Here is a 16,446-nt window from a genome sequence, read left to right as displayed (position 1 = left end):
ACTAAACAGTGTTTTATTGTTGAAGAAACCATCTTCATAAAGAGTGTCTTTCCCAATATTACAAAATTGAAAAATCTACCCTATGCTACTAAAACCAGCCTTTGCATATTTAAGGAGCAGTTTCAATAGATTATTGATGAATATATATATATATATATATATATATATATATATATATCCAAAAGAGATGGAATTTGATGACAGTTTTGCTGCATGCAGTAATGTCTATATGAAGCAGGGTTTTTTTTTTCTTTCGTGCTACCTTTTCTTTTTTATTCTATTTTATTCTTCTTTTTTTTTTCTTTTCTTAATTATCTACCAGATTTTTTAAGACCTTAGTATATAAGAAGTTTACTCTACCATGATCTAAGTTGAGCCAGATTGAGGAATAAAGTAAAGCCACTCTAGGTCCACATTAATAATTATTATGAAACTAGATATCTGTTTGTGTGAATTTTATAAAAAAAATTTTTGAGAAATGCTGACAAATTGTGGCTCAGAAATTTGACAATAATTTATTCCACCCAAGCAAACCTGGCTACATGGCTCATTCTGGATAAAATATATCTTAATGGATTATTCAGAGCTAGTCTGTTTTTCAAGTATCTAGATACTTGTAAAGAGTCCAGTTTGGGGTTTTAGTTCACTCCGATGTATTTGGTTATGTTATCCAGACATTCATATTATATTAGCAGTATACTTTGAAATTTTTCTTGGCTCTCAGCCCTTCAAGAAAATGTGTGCATTTTGGAGGTGAAACACCATAAAACAGTCTTTTTCTCCTATCTTATCTTTTAAAAATAATATTTAAGAATTTTTTTCAAGTCTGTAAGAATAGATTTCCAACATGTATCTACATTTAGTATATATCCAAGTAGCAAACAGTTCAAGTACAATGGCATATATTGGTAATTTGAACTAAAGCATCTCCAGGATATTTGGCAGTTGTTCTGGAAATTGTTTCTGACACACACTTTAAAAGCAGATGGATTGTGACATATATTTTAATGTGAATAGAACATATGGGTCCAATCCATTTTGGTATTCTTTGGAATATATGTTATAAATATATTTAACATTGACCATGACCTCTTTTTTGCTTCTGGAAATACACAGTAGATCTTCTATAATAACAGAGAGCTAAAATGACCTTTAAAATGATGATTTTTCTCTCTAGAGAAAATATACTGGAAAACTAACAGTCCAATAAGTATCAGCATATGTTGGATATCCAATTTCTTTACCCCCTACTGGCTTCATTTCATCCTCTGCCCAGCCTAAACCTACTTCATAATCCTTTACTTCAATCAGCTCCCACACCAGGAACTTGAAAGTCATCCTTGATTTTACCCTCTTCCCTATCCCTGATTATGTCAGTCACTATGATTTTTTTCATTTTTAATCTCTCACAGCTGACCACATCCCTCATCATTCCTTACCTGAATTATTATAATTGCTTCTGATTGGTTTCCTTATTCTCCTTCAGTCTGCCACGAAAGCCTTAGTGGATCTGTTCATACTTTGTTCTTGTTTCAAAACTTTCTGTGACTCTCAACTGCCTTCAACACTGAGTTTAACAACTTAGAATTGCATTTAGAGATGCTTTTATCATCAAGACCCAGACTCTTTTGCTTCATTTCTTGCCACTCTTCCATACATTCCTATTTCCTGCAGCTGTAGCAGACTATTTGCAGTTCTCTGAATTCCCCTATTCCCTTTTGGTATCTTCAATTTTTTTTACCTCTCCTTGGACCTCTCTGGCCTGGCTAATTTCATATTAATTAAGACTCCATTTAGGTATCACTATGGGAGGAAGTCCATGGATGACTACCAAGGGGAGAATGCCCAGCACCCCAATACTTCCTTGACGTATCTCATTTAGAAGTTTGAAGGCCCGTCATTGTCCGTAAATGTTGAGAAACATTCAGTTGCAAGGTGGTGCCAAGTTTTGGGGTAGAATTCCAGTAACAGTTAACATTGTCTTACAGAAAAGCTGCTCCTCAACCACAGCCTGGAGCCTGAATTCTGATCCATTACCTCATACGTACATGCCATCAGTCACAAGGGTTGGAGAGGGGGTGACTCACTATAACCTATCACTGCTACTACTAGAAAACCTCAGCATTTATCTAGATATGATAAGTGAAATCAACCATCTTGTTAAAGAGGAATCCTGGCACTTTGAGAATGATGTTTATAGAAAATTAGGGAGTCTGACTTTAGGAGAAAAGTTGGAGATGCTGAAGGAGAGAAAATGTGCCATCTGAGGGAAGAGTATACTTTTATTGAGAATCTTAGTACAAATTAAGCCTCAGCCAAGAACTTTCAGTAAAGATTGTTTTGTTTTTCCTTTAAAGTGTAAGCATACACTTTTTTTAAATTAGCCTTAAGTAGTAAGACAGACTCCTACAATGGTTAGAATAGTCTAGATCTGTCTGCACTGAGCAAAGAGCAAAGCTGAAGTTGATACAGAAATAAATACTGATCAAAAATACATTATGATTTCATTGACCTGTGTGGATAAAAATTTGGAAGCTAAGAGTATATAATTTTAAAATAAAACAGTTTATATAAGGAGAAATAAGACCTGGCTATTTTCCTAGAAAAATGACTGTCATTGAATTTTAGAAAGTTTATGAAACTGAAGAAAATGCCTGATAGTTACCAAATAAAATTTGTTTGATACTTTGTTTTATTTTTTTTTAATGTTTTATTTATTTTTGAGACAGAGAGACAGTGTGTGAGCAGGGGAGGGGCAGAGAGGGAGACACAGAATCTGAAGCAGGCTCCAGGCTCTGAGCTGTCAGCACAGAGCCCGACACGGGGCTCAAACTCACAAACCACCCGATCATGACCTGAGCCGAAGTCGGACACTCAACCGACTGAGCCACCTAGGCGCCCCTGTTTGCTACTTCTAAATGATAAATTATTTTTGAAATTCCCAAGATTTTGAAAATAACAATAGTGCTTATATAGCCAAGAACTATTCCTGTTTAGCTTGAAAAAATTAGTTTCCAATGACACTGAAATAAAGATATGTAAAAGAGTACCTTTGTCACCATCATACTCTAAAGAGTTTAAGGGAAGAGGCGCCTGGTGGTTCAGGAAATTGTCTGACTCTTAATTTTGGCTCATTTCATCATCTCACATTTCCATGGGATCGAGCCCCACATTGGGCTCAGCACTCATAGCACAGACCCTGCTTGGGATTCTCCCTCTCTCTCTGCCCCTCTCCCACTTGTGCTTTCTCTCTCTCAAAATAAATAAACATAAAAAAGTTCAGGGGCGCCTGGGTGGCTCAGTCGGTTAAGCGTCCGACTTCAGCTCAGGTCATGATCTCACGGTTCATGGGTTCAAGCCCCACATTGGGCTCTGTGCTGACAGCGCAGAACCTGGAGCCTGCTTAAGATTCTGTGTGTGTGTGTGTCTCTCTCTGCCCCTCCCCCACTTGCACTCTCTCTGTCTCCCAAAAATAAATAAATGTTAAAAAATTAAAAAAAAAAAATAGTTCAGGGGCACCTGGGTGGCTCAGTTGTTTAAGTGTCTAACTTCGGCTCAGGTCATAATCTCACAGGTCCTGTGTTTGAGCCCCGCGTGGGGCTCTGTGCTAACAGCTCGAAGCCTGGAGCATACCTCAGATTCTGTGTGTCCCTCTGCCCCTCCGTGGCTCATGCTCTGTCTCTCTCTCAAAAATAAGTAAACATTTAAAAAAAATAGTTTAAGGAGAGAGAAAATGGAAATCTTTTAAGATTAATCTATTCTAGTTTTGCATTCAGAACGATAGAACAGGTATATTCTTTGAATCAATGCAAATTTTCTTATCAGGAGAAAAAAAAGTATTTTCTCCCTTATCCTGTTCTTTTGTATACTTTTATGTCCTAGAACTATGGTCACTATTACTACCTAGTAATTACTACTTTTACTGTTCTAGGATACATAGACTAGCCTCTGGACCTGCCCAGCAGGAGATGAAATTCATGATGGTTACGGCTCATCCTAAGGCAGACTCTAGAAATGGTCTGCATATTCAGATTCTGCCCTGCCACTGTCTAGCAATATGACCCTGGACTATTTAATTGCTCTGTGCATAAATTTACTCATCAGTAAAATGGTAAATAGGACTTCACCCTTCACAGAGTTGTTCAGACTTAGAAAATGATGTAAGCACTTAGCACAGCTCTGGACAAGCAGCAAATGGCCAGTAAATGTTAGTTGTGATTTATGAATGTTTTAATGAGGGAATAGGTATCAATGGATTTTCCAGGCTTTTGGATCGCAACTTATTTATAATCCTCTAGTCGCCTGTATACCATTGTGTTTTCAACAAAGACATACTTAACATACACAGAGTAGTCATCCTTTTGGTTTATACAGTTTTCATTTTCTCAAACTGAAAAATGTGTATTTTAAACTTTGCAGTAAAGAACAGACTTCTGAAATTGAAATTCAGCTGGTCACACTCTTAATATTAGTGGGGGGGGTACAGTTTGTAGCATTTTTTGAGGTAAAATTGGTACATAACATTTTATAAGTTTCAGGTGTATGACATTGTAATTTGACATCTGTATACACTGTATACACTACAAAGTGGTCACCACTAAAAGTCATTACCATCATCCATCACCATCCCTCACTCCACTCACTCATTTTGCCCACCCTCATCCTGCTCCCTTTCTGGTAACCACCAATCTGTTTTCTGTACCTATGAGCTTAAATTTGTATTATTTTGTTAATTCATTCGTTTGCTTTTTTTTTTAGATTCTACATGTGAGTAAAATCATTTGATATTTGTCTTCCTCCATCTGACTTATTTCACTTAGCGTAATACCTTCGTGGTCCATCCATGTTGTTGTGAATGGCAAGATTTCATCCTTTTTTATGGCTGAGTAGTATTCATTGTGTGTATACATACACATATACATACATACCTATACATATAAATATATATACTACAACTTATTTAGCCATTCATCCAATGATGGACATTTAAGTTGTTTCCATTTCTTGGTTATTGTAAGTAATGCTGAATGAACATAGGGGTGCAAATATCTTTGCAAATCAGCATTTTTGTATTCTTTGGATAAATACCCAGAAGTCAAATAGCTGAATCATATACTTGTATTCTTAATTTTTTGAGGAATGTCCATACCGTTTTCCACAGTGGCTGTGCCAGTTTACATTCCTACCAATAGTTTGTGAGGCTTACCTTTTCTCCAGATCCTAAGCAACACTTGTTATTTCTTGTCTTCTTGATAATACCCATTCTACCCAGTGGGAGATGATATCTCATTGTGGTTTTGATTTGCATTTCTCTAATAATTAGTGATGTTGAAGATGTTTTCATTTGCCTGTTGGTCATTTGTATGTCTTCTTTGAGAAAATGTCTATTCAGATCCTCTGCCCATTTTTTAATCAGGTTGTTTGTTATTTTGTTGTTGAGTTTTATAAGTCCTTCATATATTTTAGATATTAATCCTCTGTCAGATATATGATTTGCAAAAATCTCCCATTCAGTAGGTTGCCTTTTCATTTTGATGATGGTTTCTTTTGCTGTGCAGGGGCATTTTAGTTTGATGTAATCCCATTTGTTTGTTTTTGCTTTTGTTTCCTTTGTTTTTGGACTCAGAGCCACAAAAATATTACTAAGACCAATGTCAAGGAGCTTATTGTATGTTTCCTTCTAGCAATTTTATGGTTTCATGTCTGACATCGTAGTCTTTAATTGACTTTGAGTTAATTTTTATGTGTGATATAGTGATCTAGTTTCATTCTTTTGCATGTGGTTGTCCAGTTTTTTCAACATCATTTATTTAAGAGACTGCCTTTTCTCCTTTATATATTCTTGACTCCTTTCTCATAAACTGATTATCCATATATGTGTGGGTTTAATTCTGGGGTGTCAATTCTGTTCCTTTGATCTGTGTGTCTGTTTTTATGCTAATAGCATACTGTTTTGATTACTGTGGCTCTGTACTGTAGTTTGAAATTGAGGCATGATACCTTCAGCTTTGTTCTTTCTCAAGATTGCTTTGGATTTTAGGGCTTGTTTCCATACAAATTTTAGAATTATTTTTTCCAAAAGGCCATTGGAATTTCAATAGGAATTGAATAGAATCTGTAGATTGCTTTGGATAGCATGGACATTTTAACAATATTAATTTTTCCAATCCATGAGCATGGGATATCTTTCCATTTATTTGTGTCTTCTTCAATTTCTTTCATCCGTGTCTTTCTTATAGTTTTCAGTATACAGGTCTTTCAATTCAAAGTTCTATTTAGGCATTTTATTCTTTTTCATGAAATTGTTTTTTTTTTTTATGTTTTATTTATTTTTGAGAGAGAGAAAGCACAAGCGGGGCAGGGGCAGAGAGAGGGGAACAGAGGATCCAAAGCAGACTTTGTGCTGACAGCAGGGAGCCCAATGTGGGGCTTCAGTTTGCAAACTGTGAGATCCCGACCTGAGTCGTAGTCAGACACTCAACCAACTGAGCCATCCAGGTGCCCCAATCTTTTTGGTGAAACTGTAAATGGGATTGTTTTCTTAATTTCTGTTTCTGATAATTTGTTAATAGATTATAGAAACACCAAAATTTCCATATATTGATTTTGTACTGTGCTACTTTACTGAATTTGTTTATTAGTTCTAATAGTTTTTTGGTGCTATTGTTTGAGTTTTCTATGTATAGTATCATGTGATCCGCAAATAGTGACAAATTTACTTTCTTTCCAATTTGATGCATTTTATTTCTTTTTCTGGTCTAATTGTTATGGCTAGGATTTCCAATATTATGTTGAATAAAAGTGGGGATAGTGGGCATCCTGGTCTTATTCCTAATTTTAGAGGAAAAAGCTTTCAGTTTTTTACTATTGACTGGTGTTAGCTGTGGGTTTGTTATATATGACCTTCATTATGTTGACATGTGTTCCCTCTATATCTACTTTGTTTAGAGATTTTATCATAAGTGGTGATTGAATTTTGTCACATGCTTTTTCTGCATTTGTTGAGATGATAATATGATTTTTTTCCTTCATTTTATTAATGTGGCATATAGCACTGATTTATGTGTGGATTTTGAACCATTCTTGCATCCCTGGAATAAATCCCATTTGATCATGCTATATGATCCTTGTAATGTATTATTGAATTCAATTTGCTAATATTTTGTTGAGGATATTTGCATCTATGTTCATCAGGGGATGTTAGCCTGTAATGTGTGTGTGTGTGTGTGTGTGTGTGTGTGTGTGCGCGCGTGCGCACACACGTGTGTGCGCTGTCTTTGTCTGGTTTTGGTATTAGAGTAATGCCAGCCTCCTAAAATAAGTTTGGAGGCATTCACTCCTTTTTGATCTTTTGAAAGAGTTTGAAAAGGGTAGGTATTAAATCTTTGAATGCTTGGTAGAATTCACTACATGTGAAGCTGTCTAGTCCTGGACTTTTGTTGAATCAGTCTTCTTGTTGGTAATCGGTCTATTCAGATTTTCTTTTTCTTTAGTCTTGGAAAATTGTGTATTTCTAGGAATTTACTCATTTCTTCTAGGTTGTCCAGTTTTTTTGGTGTGTAGTCATTCTTAGTAATCTCTTCTGATCCTTTGCATTTTTGTGATGTCAGTTGTAATTTCTCTTTCCTTTCTGATTTTATTAGAGACTCCTTTTATTCTTTGTTAGTCTGGATAAAGTCTTGTCAATTTTGTTAATCTTTTCAGAGAACCAGCTCTTAATTTCATTGATCTTTTCTATTGTTTTTTTTATTCTGTTATTTCCACTCTGATCTTTAATATTTCCTTCCTTTTACTGACTTTGAGCTTTATTTTTCCTTCTTTTTCTAGCTCTGTCAGGTGTAAAGTTAGATGGTTTGAGATTTGGGGTTTTTTCTTGTGGTAGGCCTGTATTGCTGTGATCTTTCTTCTTAGAACTACTTTTGCTGCATCTTGTAGATTTTGGTATATCATATTTCTGTTTTCATTTGTCTCTGGGTATTTTTTTAAATTTCTTCTTTGAGTTTTTTAAAGTTTAGTAATTTGAGAGAGAGAAAGAGAGAGAGAGAGAGTGAGCACAAGCAGGGGAGCAGCGGGGAGAGAGAATCCCAAGCTGGCTCTGCACTGTCAGTGGAGAGCTTGATGTGGGGCATGAACCCACAAACTGCAAGATCATGACTGAGCTGAAGTCAAACACTTAACCACTGAGCCACCCAGACGCCCCTCTTCTCTCATTTTTTTGATGACCCAGTGGTTGTTCAGTAGCATGTTCTTAGTTTTTCCATTAATTCTTATAATGGATTCTACTTTCATACCATTGTGAGTGGGAATGTTTGATAAAATTTCAGTCTTCTTGAATTTATTGAGATTTGTTTTGTGGCCTAACACATGATCTATCCATGTGGAGTTGAGACACATGGATATTCTGTTGCTTTTGGATGGAGGGTTCTATGTATCTTAAGTCCATGTGGTCTAATGTGTCATATAAGGCTGATACTTCTTTATAATTTTGTTTGGATGATCTATCCATTGATGTAAGTGGGTGTAACATATTGATTTGGCTAATGAAAACATCCAATGAGTCAAGTTATTGTGCAGGCTTTGAACCAAACAAGCTCATTGACATTTGTCCTGGAGATATTTATTCAAAAGACATTTATACCTCCTCCCAGACTGTGGAATGACCAAAGTTATGGTTGCCAGAAGTAAAAGTAATCACCTCAGCCTCACTTTGACAAGAGGGGATTTATTTGTGTTAACCAAAAGGGTACTGGAAAGCAAGAAAACTTTCTGTTAATTATACTGAAAGGATGTCCAGCCCTCTATGGGAATTCCTTATCTGCCAGTAATCTTTGTCTATGTCCTGCTACACACAACAACACAATGGATTAAAGTTTGGGCTTTGGCTGGTTGAGGGTGGGATAGACCTCAATTCCCCATCTGAACAATTCCAAAAAATAGTTTTACTGCTTCCATTTTTAATTCTTGCTGAGCTGGAATCCCATTCAATGTAATTATCGTTTCTCAACTACTCGCTGGCAAACTGGATAGAAAGTACAAGACAGGAAAAAACAATGTCAAAATATTGTTATTGGTCTAGTGTTGGAGACCTTGATCACGAGAGTCAGAGAAATAATAGAAATATTAAAGAGATGTTATTAAAAAGAAGTTGTGGCCTGCCAATGACTAGTAAGCAAAAGATAAAGGAGCAGCTGGGAATTAAAGGGGCCCAAGATAAATGGCAAAAGCCAGTTCTTATAGGAGGGCTGACTTTCTTTTTCTTTATAGTATTGGGCATTACATTGTTTCCCTGACTGCAGGAATCTATGTACCACCACGAAGGACAGGATATACCTGGGTTGATGGGCATTCAGAAGAAAAAGACCAAAGCGTGTGTAGTTTGAGTAAATGTAATGCTGAAATAAGTCTCACTAGCTACTATAATAAGTCTCACTAGCTACTATAATATCAGAGTCTAGATTGTCATTTTTATAACCACCCCAAAGGTCTTTATATGGTCAGTACAATCTTGGTTCAGGAATTTAGTGTTTTACTTTTTCCTGAAGACCACCTATTGCCATTGCCTAGAGCTATGACAGAACAGTCTTGAGTGACAACAGTATCATGTGACATTATAGCTCTAAGTGTGCTATAGTTGATATTGAAAAGTGATTTGGATGATAACTACTGTACTCTCTCCCCATAACCTCCTACTCAGTAATATTTTTACTAACAATGTTTTTGTCACTTAATCTGCTTTAAGTTCAATGGTCTTAGGTTTAAAGAAAATGAAAAATATTTTTAAACTATTTATCTACACTAAAAAATGTTTTTCCAAAGTATGTTTATATGGTTTTTGTGTCCTCAAAGTGGCTGTGGTTTTAAGCACAAGTATAAATATCTCTTTAACGAAAACAAATTAAACCAACAATATTTGTATGTTAGGACTCTTTTCGTGTTCAGAATCACAGAAACCAGCTCAAACTAGTTTAAACAAAAAGAGAAGTTACTGATTCACATAGCAAAGAAGTCCAGGTAGTAGGGCAGGATCTAAGGCCTGTGTCATCAGTGCTTGCTGTCTGGCTGGCAGTGTTCTCTCTTTCCTAGCACCCATTCCACCTTTACTCCTTGGCATAGTCATTCACTTCTCTCCTGCTACAGATGAGCTTACTGCTTGAAGCCAAGGAATTCACAATTATGAAGGCTTTAATATTGCTAGTTTTGCTAACTGAACAAAATAAACTATGGAATATTATAGCTCATTTCTAGGGAAACATTGTGATTGGCCCTGCGTGGGTCTTGTGCCCTCCCTTGAATCAATCTCTCTTCCCAGGGGAAGATTCTTAATGATTGGCCAAGCCTGGATTCTGTGACTAAAACAAGGAAGGGTATAGGGAAAGAGTGGGGGAACAGAGATTGTGATTGACATCCTTATTTGATTCCCATAAGTGAGAAAGGTGAGTAACAAAAAGAACTTGCACACAGCATCTAATATGCTAAAAAGTACTGATTTGTATGTGTTTAGTTCTTCCTTCTCCTTTCCTTTCTAAATTTTGGCTCATTTTTTGTTGAAGTCAGCCTAGTAACTTTAATAAGTAACTTAAAAATACTTATTTTAGGGGCGCCTGGGTGTCTCGGTTAAGCATCCAACTTCAGCCTGGGTCATGATCTCAGAGTTTGTGAGTTCGAGCCCCACATTGGGCTCTGTGCTGACAGCTCAGAGCCTGGAATCTGCTTCAGATTCTGTGTCTTCCTCTCTCTCTGCCACTCCCCTGCTTGTACTCTGTCTCTCAGAATTGAATAAACATTTTTAAAAAATTTAAACACTTATTTTAAAAGACAGACTAAGTAATGAGTTTAATGCTAAACTCCTATAATTTTTATTTTGTTAAGACTTTTTGGATAATCTTGGTGCCACAAATTATATAAGTATGCTTATTAAAATGCAGCTACCAACCTAGCATTTTTTTTATCATTGAACCACTATAGATTGAGATTTTTAAAAGACGTGCATGATACATCATGAATGTACTTTTGACTTTATATGTGTCTCTATATTTTGCTGATAAACCTTTTTTTTAGTGATTTACTTGTATATTTAAGATAAACTGTTATAAAGTCCTCATCTAATTTTAGTAGTGAATCATTTGAATTTTTAGAAACTAAACTTTATACCAATACTTTAAGGTAGTAACTTTTTCAAATATATCTTTAAAACTTCTTTGCACGGGGGGTGCCTCAGTGGCTCAGTCAGTTAAAAGTCCATCTTTGGCTCAGGTCATGATCTCATGGTCTGTAAGTTCAAGCTCTGCATGGGACTCTCTGCTGTCAGCACAGAGCCTGGTTTGGATCCTCTGCCTCCTTCTCTCTCTGCCCCTAACCACCTCCCTCTCAAAAATAAATAAACATTAAATAAAAACTTTGCATAAAAGACAACTTAAAAGGTTCATGTATACAGGATCAAGCAAGAGCACTTCTGATCATAAGACAAAAAGGCAAATTTTTGTTCCCACTAAGAATATGCTGGAAATGCTGGTATTATTATAAGTTTTATTATTGCTACTAACATTTCTATAAAGCTTTTTAACTTAGATAATGCTTTCATATACATTATTTCATTTGATTCTCATGGTATCTTGAAATTTTTCTCTTTTTTGTACCCAAAGGGAACTAGTATATGCTTTTTCATTTGTCTGCCTAGCAATTCCAAGCCAAAGTAGCATACAATTTATTTTTAAGTGAATGAAGACAAACAATAATAAATATTGACAAACATACTAAGAAAATGGAACCCTTGGAATCCCACCAACCCCACTGGTGGGAGTGTAAGATGATATAGCTGCTATGGAAAACAGTATTGTAGTTCTTCAAGAAATTAAGCATAGAATTGCCATATGGTTGAGCAAATCCACTTCTAGATATATACCCAAAAGAAGTGAAAGAAGGGACTGAAACAGGTATTTGTATACCATGTTCATAGTAGCATTATTCACAGTAGCCCGAAGTTGGAAACAATCCAAATGCCCATCCACAGGTGAATGGATAAACAAAATGTAATATGTGCATACAAAGGAGTATTATTCATCCTAAAAAAGGAAGGAAATTCTCATACCTATTACTCCTACCATATGCTCTAATTTCATCAAATTTGAACTGCAATTACTTTATACTCTACCTCCCAAATGATTTATAGTTCCCAAATGCAGCATGCATCCCCATTTTTTTTTCTTTATTCAGAACAGTCTCATCCTCACTTACTCCCACCTTTTCTGTTTTTGAGAAACTCCCACTTATATCTTAAAACCCTTTACAAATGTCTCCACTTCTCTGGAATCTTCTCTGACCAAACCTCATAGAGTGAATTAACTTTTTACATAAGCATAGTTACTACAACTGTATTTATGTATATCACATATATAATAATAATTTATATTTCTGTCTCCCTCTAAAATATCCCCCTAAAATATCAGTTTCTTCAGGGAAGGAACTACTTGTTATTCATTTCTGTATCTCTAGCACCTAACACAGTTCCTGGCAAAATTGTGGGTACGTGATGATGATGATGATGATGATGGCGATGACTATGACGACGACAATGACCACGAAGATAGCATTTATTTAATATACTTACTATGTGCCAGATATTATTTGATATACTTTACATATAATAATTCATTCTAATCATTACAATACTCCAGTCGGTTCGTTGGATCCAAAGTGGTTACCTAGCTTCCCCAAAATTGCTCAAATATGTAGCAAGACTGGGATTTGAATCCAGGCAGTCTGGCTCCAGAATGTGTGTTCTTAACCACTATGCTATACAGCTGTGATGATCACATGTATTAAAAAATGGTTACACACATACATTAATGTTATAATTTCAGCTCCTTTTAGGCTTAAGCTGCTTTTACCCTTAAGTAGCATTTATTTTAGGGGTATCATATACATTGTTTTATTTGTTTGAATTGCCATAGATATAATTTTTACATTGTATTCAAATTCCCTCTGGTAATTTTTTTCTTTTTTAACAAAGTAAAGGCAGTAAGAAATCACAAATACAGCAAAGACAGATTTACTTGGAAAATGTGCCCAGTATTCATGCCCAGTGGTTCCACAGTCTTGCTTCTATGGAGAGCAATGAAGACTGTGGTCTCATGTTAGTATTTTAGGCAGATGGAGTATCAGTCAAAACCTGGTAAACACCTTACCCAGCTTCCAAGTTTTACTGTATTGAGTACATGTGACTTCCTAATAGGTATAATCTAAAACTGTGCAGCAGAGCAAATGAGTTTCTGTTTTACCCATTGCTGGGGAGCAGTGCCAGCATATCTTTCTGTTTTGTACATGACAGATATGATATTAAAAACTATAAGCCAAAACTCAGCCGTAATTTTTAATAACTAAATGTACATGGTAGACTATACATGTTTTAATTTTAGTAACAGTAATTTTATTTATGGCAAAGCAGAGTTTTATTGGTTGGTGTCCTAAATCTTTAATAACAATCAAAGAGCCTGAGGGAGAAATAAGTCTGGTAGTTCTCAATTATTAAGACAGAGCAGCTATATTATTCTTACACTCCCTGTTAGTTTCCCCAAAAGTATACTTTACTTGCTTAACTTATTTTCTCAGTGAGAGTGAATAGAGGCTGAATGATAGTATTACCATATTGATTAGATAATTTACTAGCAAACACTATGGAACTTATCTAGTTGAATGTTTGGTTTGTTGTAAAATTTCATTTGGTTTATTATATCTCCCTGCAAAGTTGAGTTTAATCATTCTCAAATCTCCTTGTTTTACCTAGGGAGTCTTCAAGACATTATTTTTACCAACTCATACTTTTTACATTCATTCTATGAAGATAAAATATAAGTGAAAACACTCAACAAACATTAAGAACCTTTTACCAGGCCCTCTTCTCCCCTGCAAAATTTCCATACTGTCTGTGTTTCTTAATGGCCATTCTTTAACTCTCTTCCATTTGTAAATTTCTTTCTGCAGCTTTCCTGGAACATGAAGATTTTCGTTTTCTTTCCATTTCTAGCTTTCCTTTCTCTGTACCTCTTGTATACTTGGAGACTACGGAGATGTAGCACTGGTCACGCCAGCCTCTCCACATCACATCTCTGTCTGTAGTTGGGTCTCCATGGAATGAGAAGCAGAAAGTACGGAACTAGCAAATTCTGTAAGGACTGGCAAGAGAAAACAGCGCTGTGGCCCATACAGGAATAGCACTAGTAATCCCCAGAGTGCTGGAAAAGCCAAAGAGAAGCATGCTGTGGAGGAGACTGGGAGACTCTCAGTTAAGGACACAGACTTGGTGAACTTATTAACAGCAATATTCTAGGATGAACCTAATTTACAGATAGTAATTGCTTTTTTTCAACTGGAAAAACCAAATTGTTTCCTTCTCTTTCAGGAGGCCAGATGCTCCAGTGCCTGATGGTGAAGGTGAAAAAAATACAGAAGAAAGTTCAGATAGTGAATCTTCTTTTAGTGACTAAGCTTAATTTTGATAACAGTTATACATACATGTGTGGGTATGCATTTACATTCTATAAGAAAGAGAGCCTGAGCTTGAACTCTTAGTCATAAAAACATCAAATGGTCATATATCTACCACCAAACTCCCTCTATGTTAAAAAAAATAATAAAGCATTTATAATCTGGCAGAATGTCTTATTACCAAAATACTGAAAAGTAGAATAACCAAAATAAAGTGCCATTAGTGCTGCAAATACCAAGGTGGGAGATTTCAGGATGTGGTGAGCATTGAAAATGAAGTCAATGTGAGTTTGGTGATCAAAAATAGACTCAATGCAAAAAAGTGAATTTGACTAAGTGAGTAATTCAATTTTTGTGACTATTTTAGCATGAAAAGTATTAAGTGCATTTATATTATAAGAATTGCTAAAGAATTTTCTGGCAGAGACTAATATTGGATTTAAATTTTCAGTGACAACTTGAAGCTTATATGTCATAGAAATTATGAAGTTGAAATTTATTGGCATATAGAGCTTTTCACCACTTGTTCATTAGTTCATATACTATCAAAGTGTCAGATATTCTTAGAATATTATCAGATAGAAATTGAATTGAAGGTAGTTTCAGTATGTTTCACAGTGAGCAGGCATCATGTCATCAACTCTTTTATTGCCTAAACAGAAAAAAATCTTTAATTTAAAATGCTGTCCTTACCTCACCTTGCAAATAATTCTTCATGAATAATTATTTGCGCAGTCTAGAAAATCTCTAAAATACTTACATGGAAAGATATATAAATGCATTTGATTAATGGTACCTGTCTTAGTTTAGCCCACCTGAAAGTAGACCCTGAGGAAAAGACTTGGGGGTAAGTATGGCATTTGTGAGGTGATCACAGGAAGCAGAAGCGAGAGAACAGGAAGAGCAAGAGAAAGAAAACCCACACAAAAGTATATTACCAAGGTTGCCATTTTGAACTCTAAGACCTGAGAAGTTTACAAACTGCCTCCTCAAAATATTCACCTAATACAGATAGGATAATTATTAACCAGTTTCCATCCCTTATTAGTTGAAAGTTACCTCCAGGAGAAGTGACTACCCCAGCATTTCTGAGCTATCCTTTTATGAGAGAAAGTAGGCTACCCCAACATTGAAAAAGGACTTGGAACAGAAAGCGGAAAAATGCATGCCTCACACTTGTGGTAGGATTTCACTAGCAAAAACGGACAGGTCTGAGTTCAGAACTCTCTAAGTGCAGTTGTGGCTGATATCAGAAGTTGACAAGGAGATGTGATGTTTGGCAAAAAGAGATGTTTGTTTTTGAATAAATAGTTCTTACCTATTCAGAACTGCTTGAGTCCCATGTTAAGTTCATTCTATCACTGAGTCTTCAAAGTGATGGTCAGCAACAGTCTATAAAAGACTGCCCAAGACGATTAGACAAGCTACAGTTCCTGTTACAGTTCCTGTTACTACAACTGAACCCAAGGCCAAAATATATTCATCATCTCTTTCTTCCACCAGCCATTTGAGATTTTCATTGCTCTCTGCCAGAAATTCAGCTAGTCTAGTTTGGTTGACTGCCTGAGTGGCCCAGACCTTCATCCCTTCAGGGATCTAGGGTCTTGGTTACTTTGCCCTTTTTAGGCTATGAGTATCACAATTGTTTGTTCACTGTTCACATCAGGCACGGAAACATCAAGACATGCCCCCAGCGAATCACCTGAGTTCCAGACACATTCTCCCTGTTTCTTTTTGTAGTCACATTTCTAGCTCCTCATGTTAACCAACATATTAATTCCCCTTTCTTGCCTGTTGTCCCACAGACATGAGCAACCCAACAGGACCAGTTGGCAGCTGTAGCTTCAGTTTTGTGGAGTCCTTACAGTGCTTCCTGGGGGAAGTGTGCCAGCTTCTTCCCCTTACCCTGTCAGGATACAGGACCTCCAATCCAGCAAAGCCTAAGGTGGTAGGAATGGGAAA

General features: G+C 36.1%; 1 protein-coding gene across 2 annotated transcripts in view; it reads left to right on the top strand.

Annotated features, from left to right (window-relative positions):
• WASHC3 (WASH complex subunit 3) overlaps positions 1–15,812 on the top strand; it is a 48,355-nt gene extending 32,543 nt beyond the window's left edge. For both annotated transcript variants that reach the window (XM_047065638.1, XM_047065637.1), the window contains exon 7: positions 14,399–15,812. In XM_047065638.1, the coding sequence (XP_046921594.1) occupies positions 14,399–14,483 (85 nt within the window). In that variant the 3' untranslated portion in view covers positions 14,484–15,812. The remainder of the gene's footprint in view (positions 1–14,398) is intronic.
• Positions 15,813–16,446: the final 634 nt, after the last annotated feature.

This window comes from Lynx rufus, unplaced genomic scaffold (assembly GCF_022079265.1).
Source record: "Lynx rufus isolate CCGP_SWC_20201006 ecotype Redwood Valley unplaced genomic scaffold, mLynRuf1.p SCAF_7, whole genome shotgun sequence".
Lineage (NCBI taxonomy): Eukaryota > Metazoa > Chordata > Mammalia > Carnivora > Felidae > Lynx > Lynx rufus.
The sequence above is the reverse complement of the archived record's forward strand: the minus strand, read 5'-3'. Positions and strand labels throughout refer to the sequence as shown.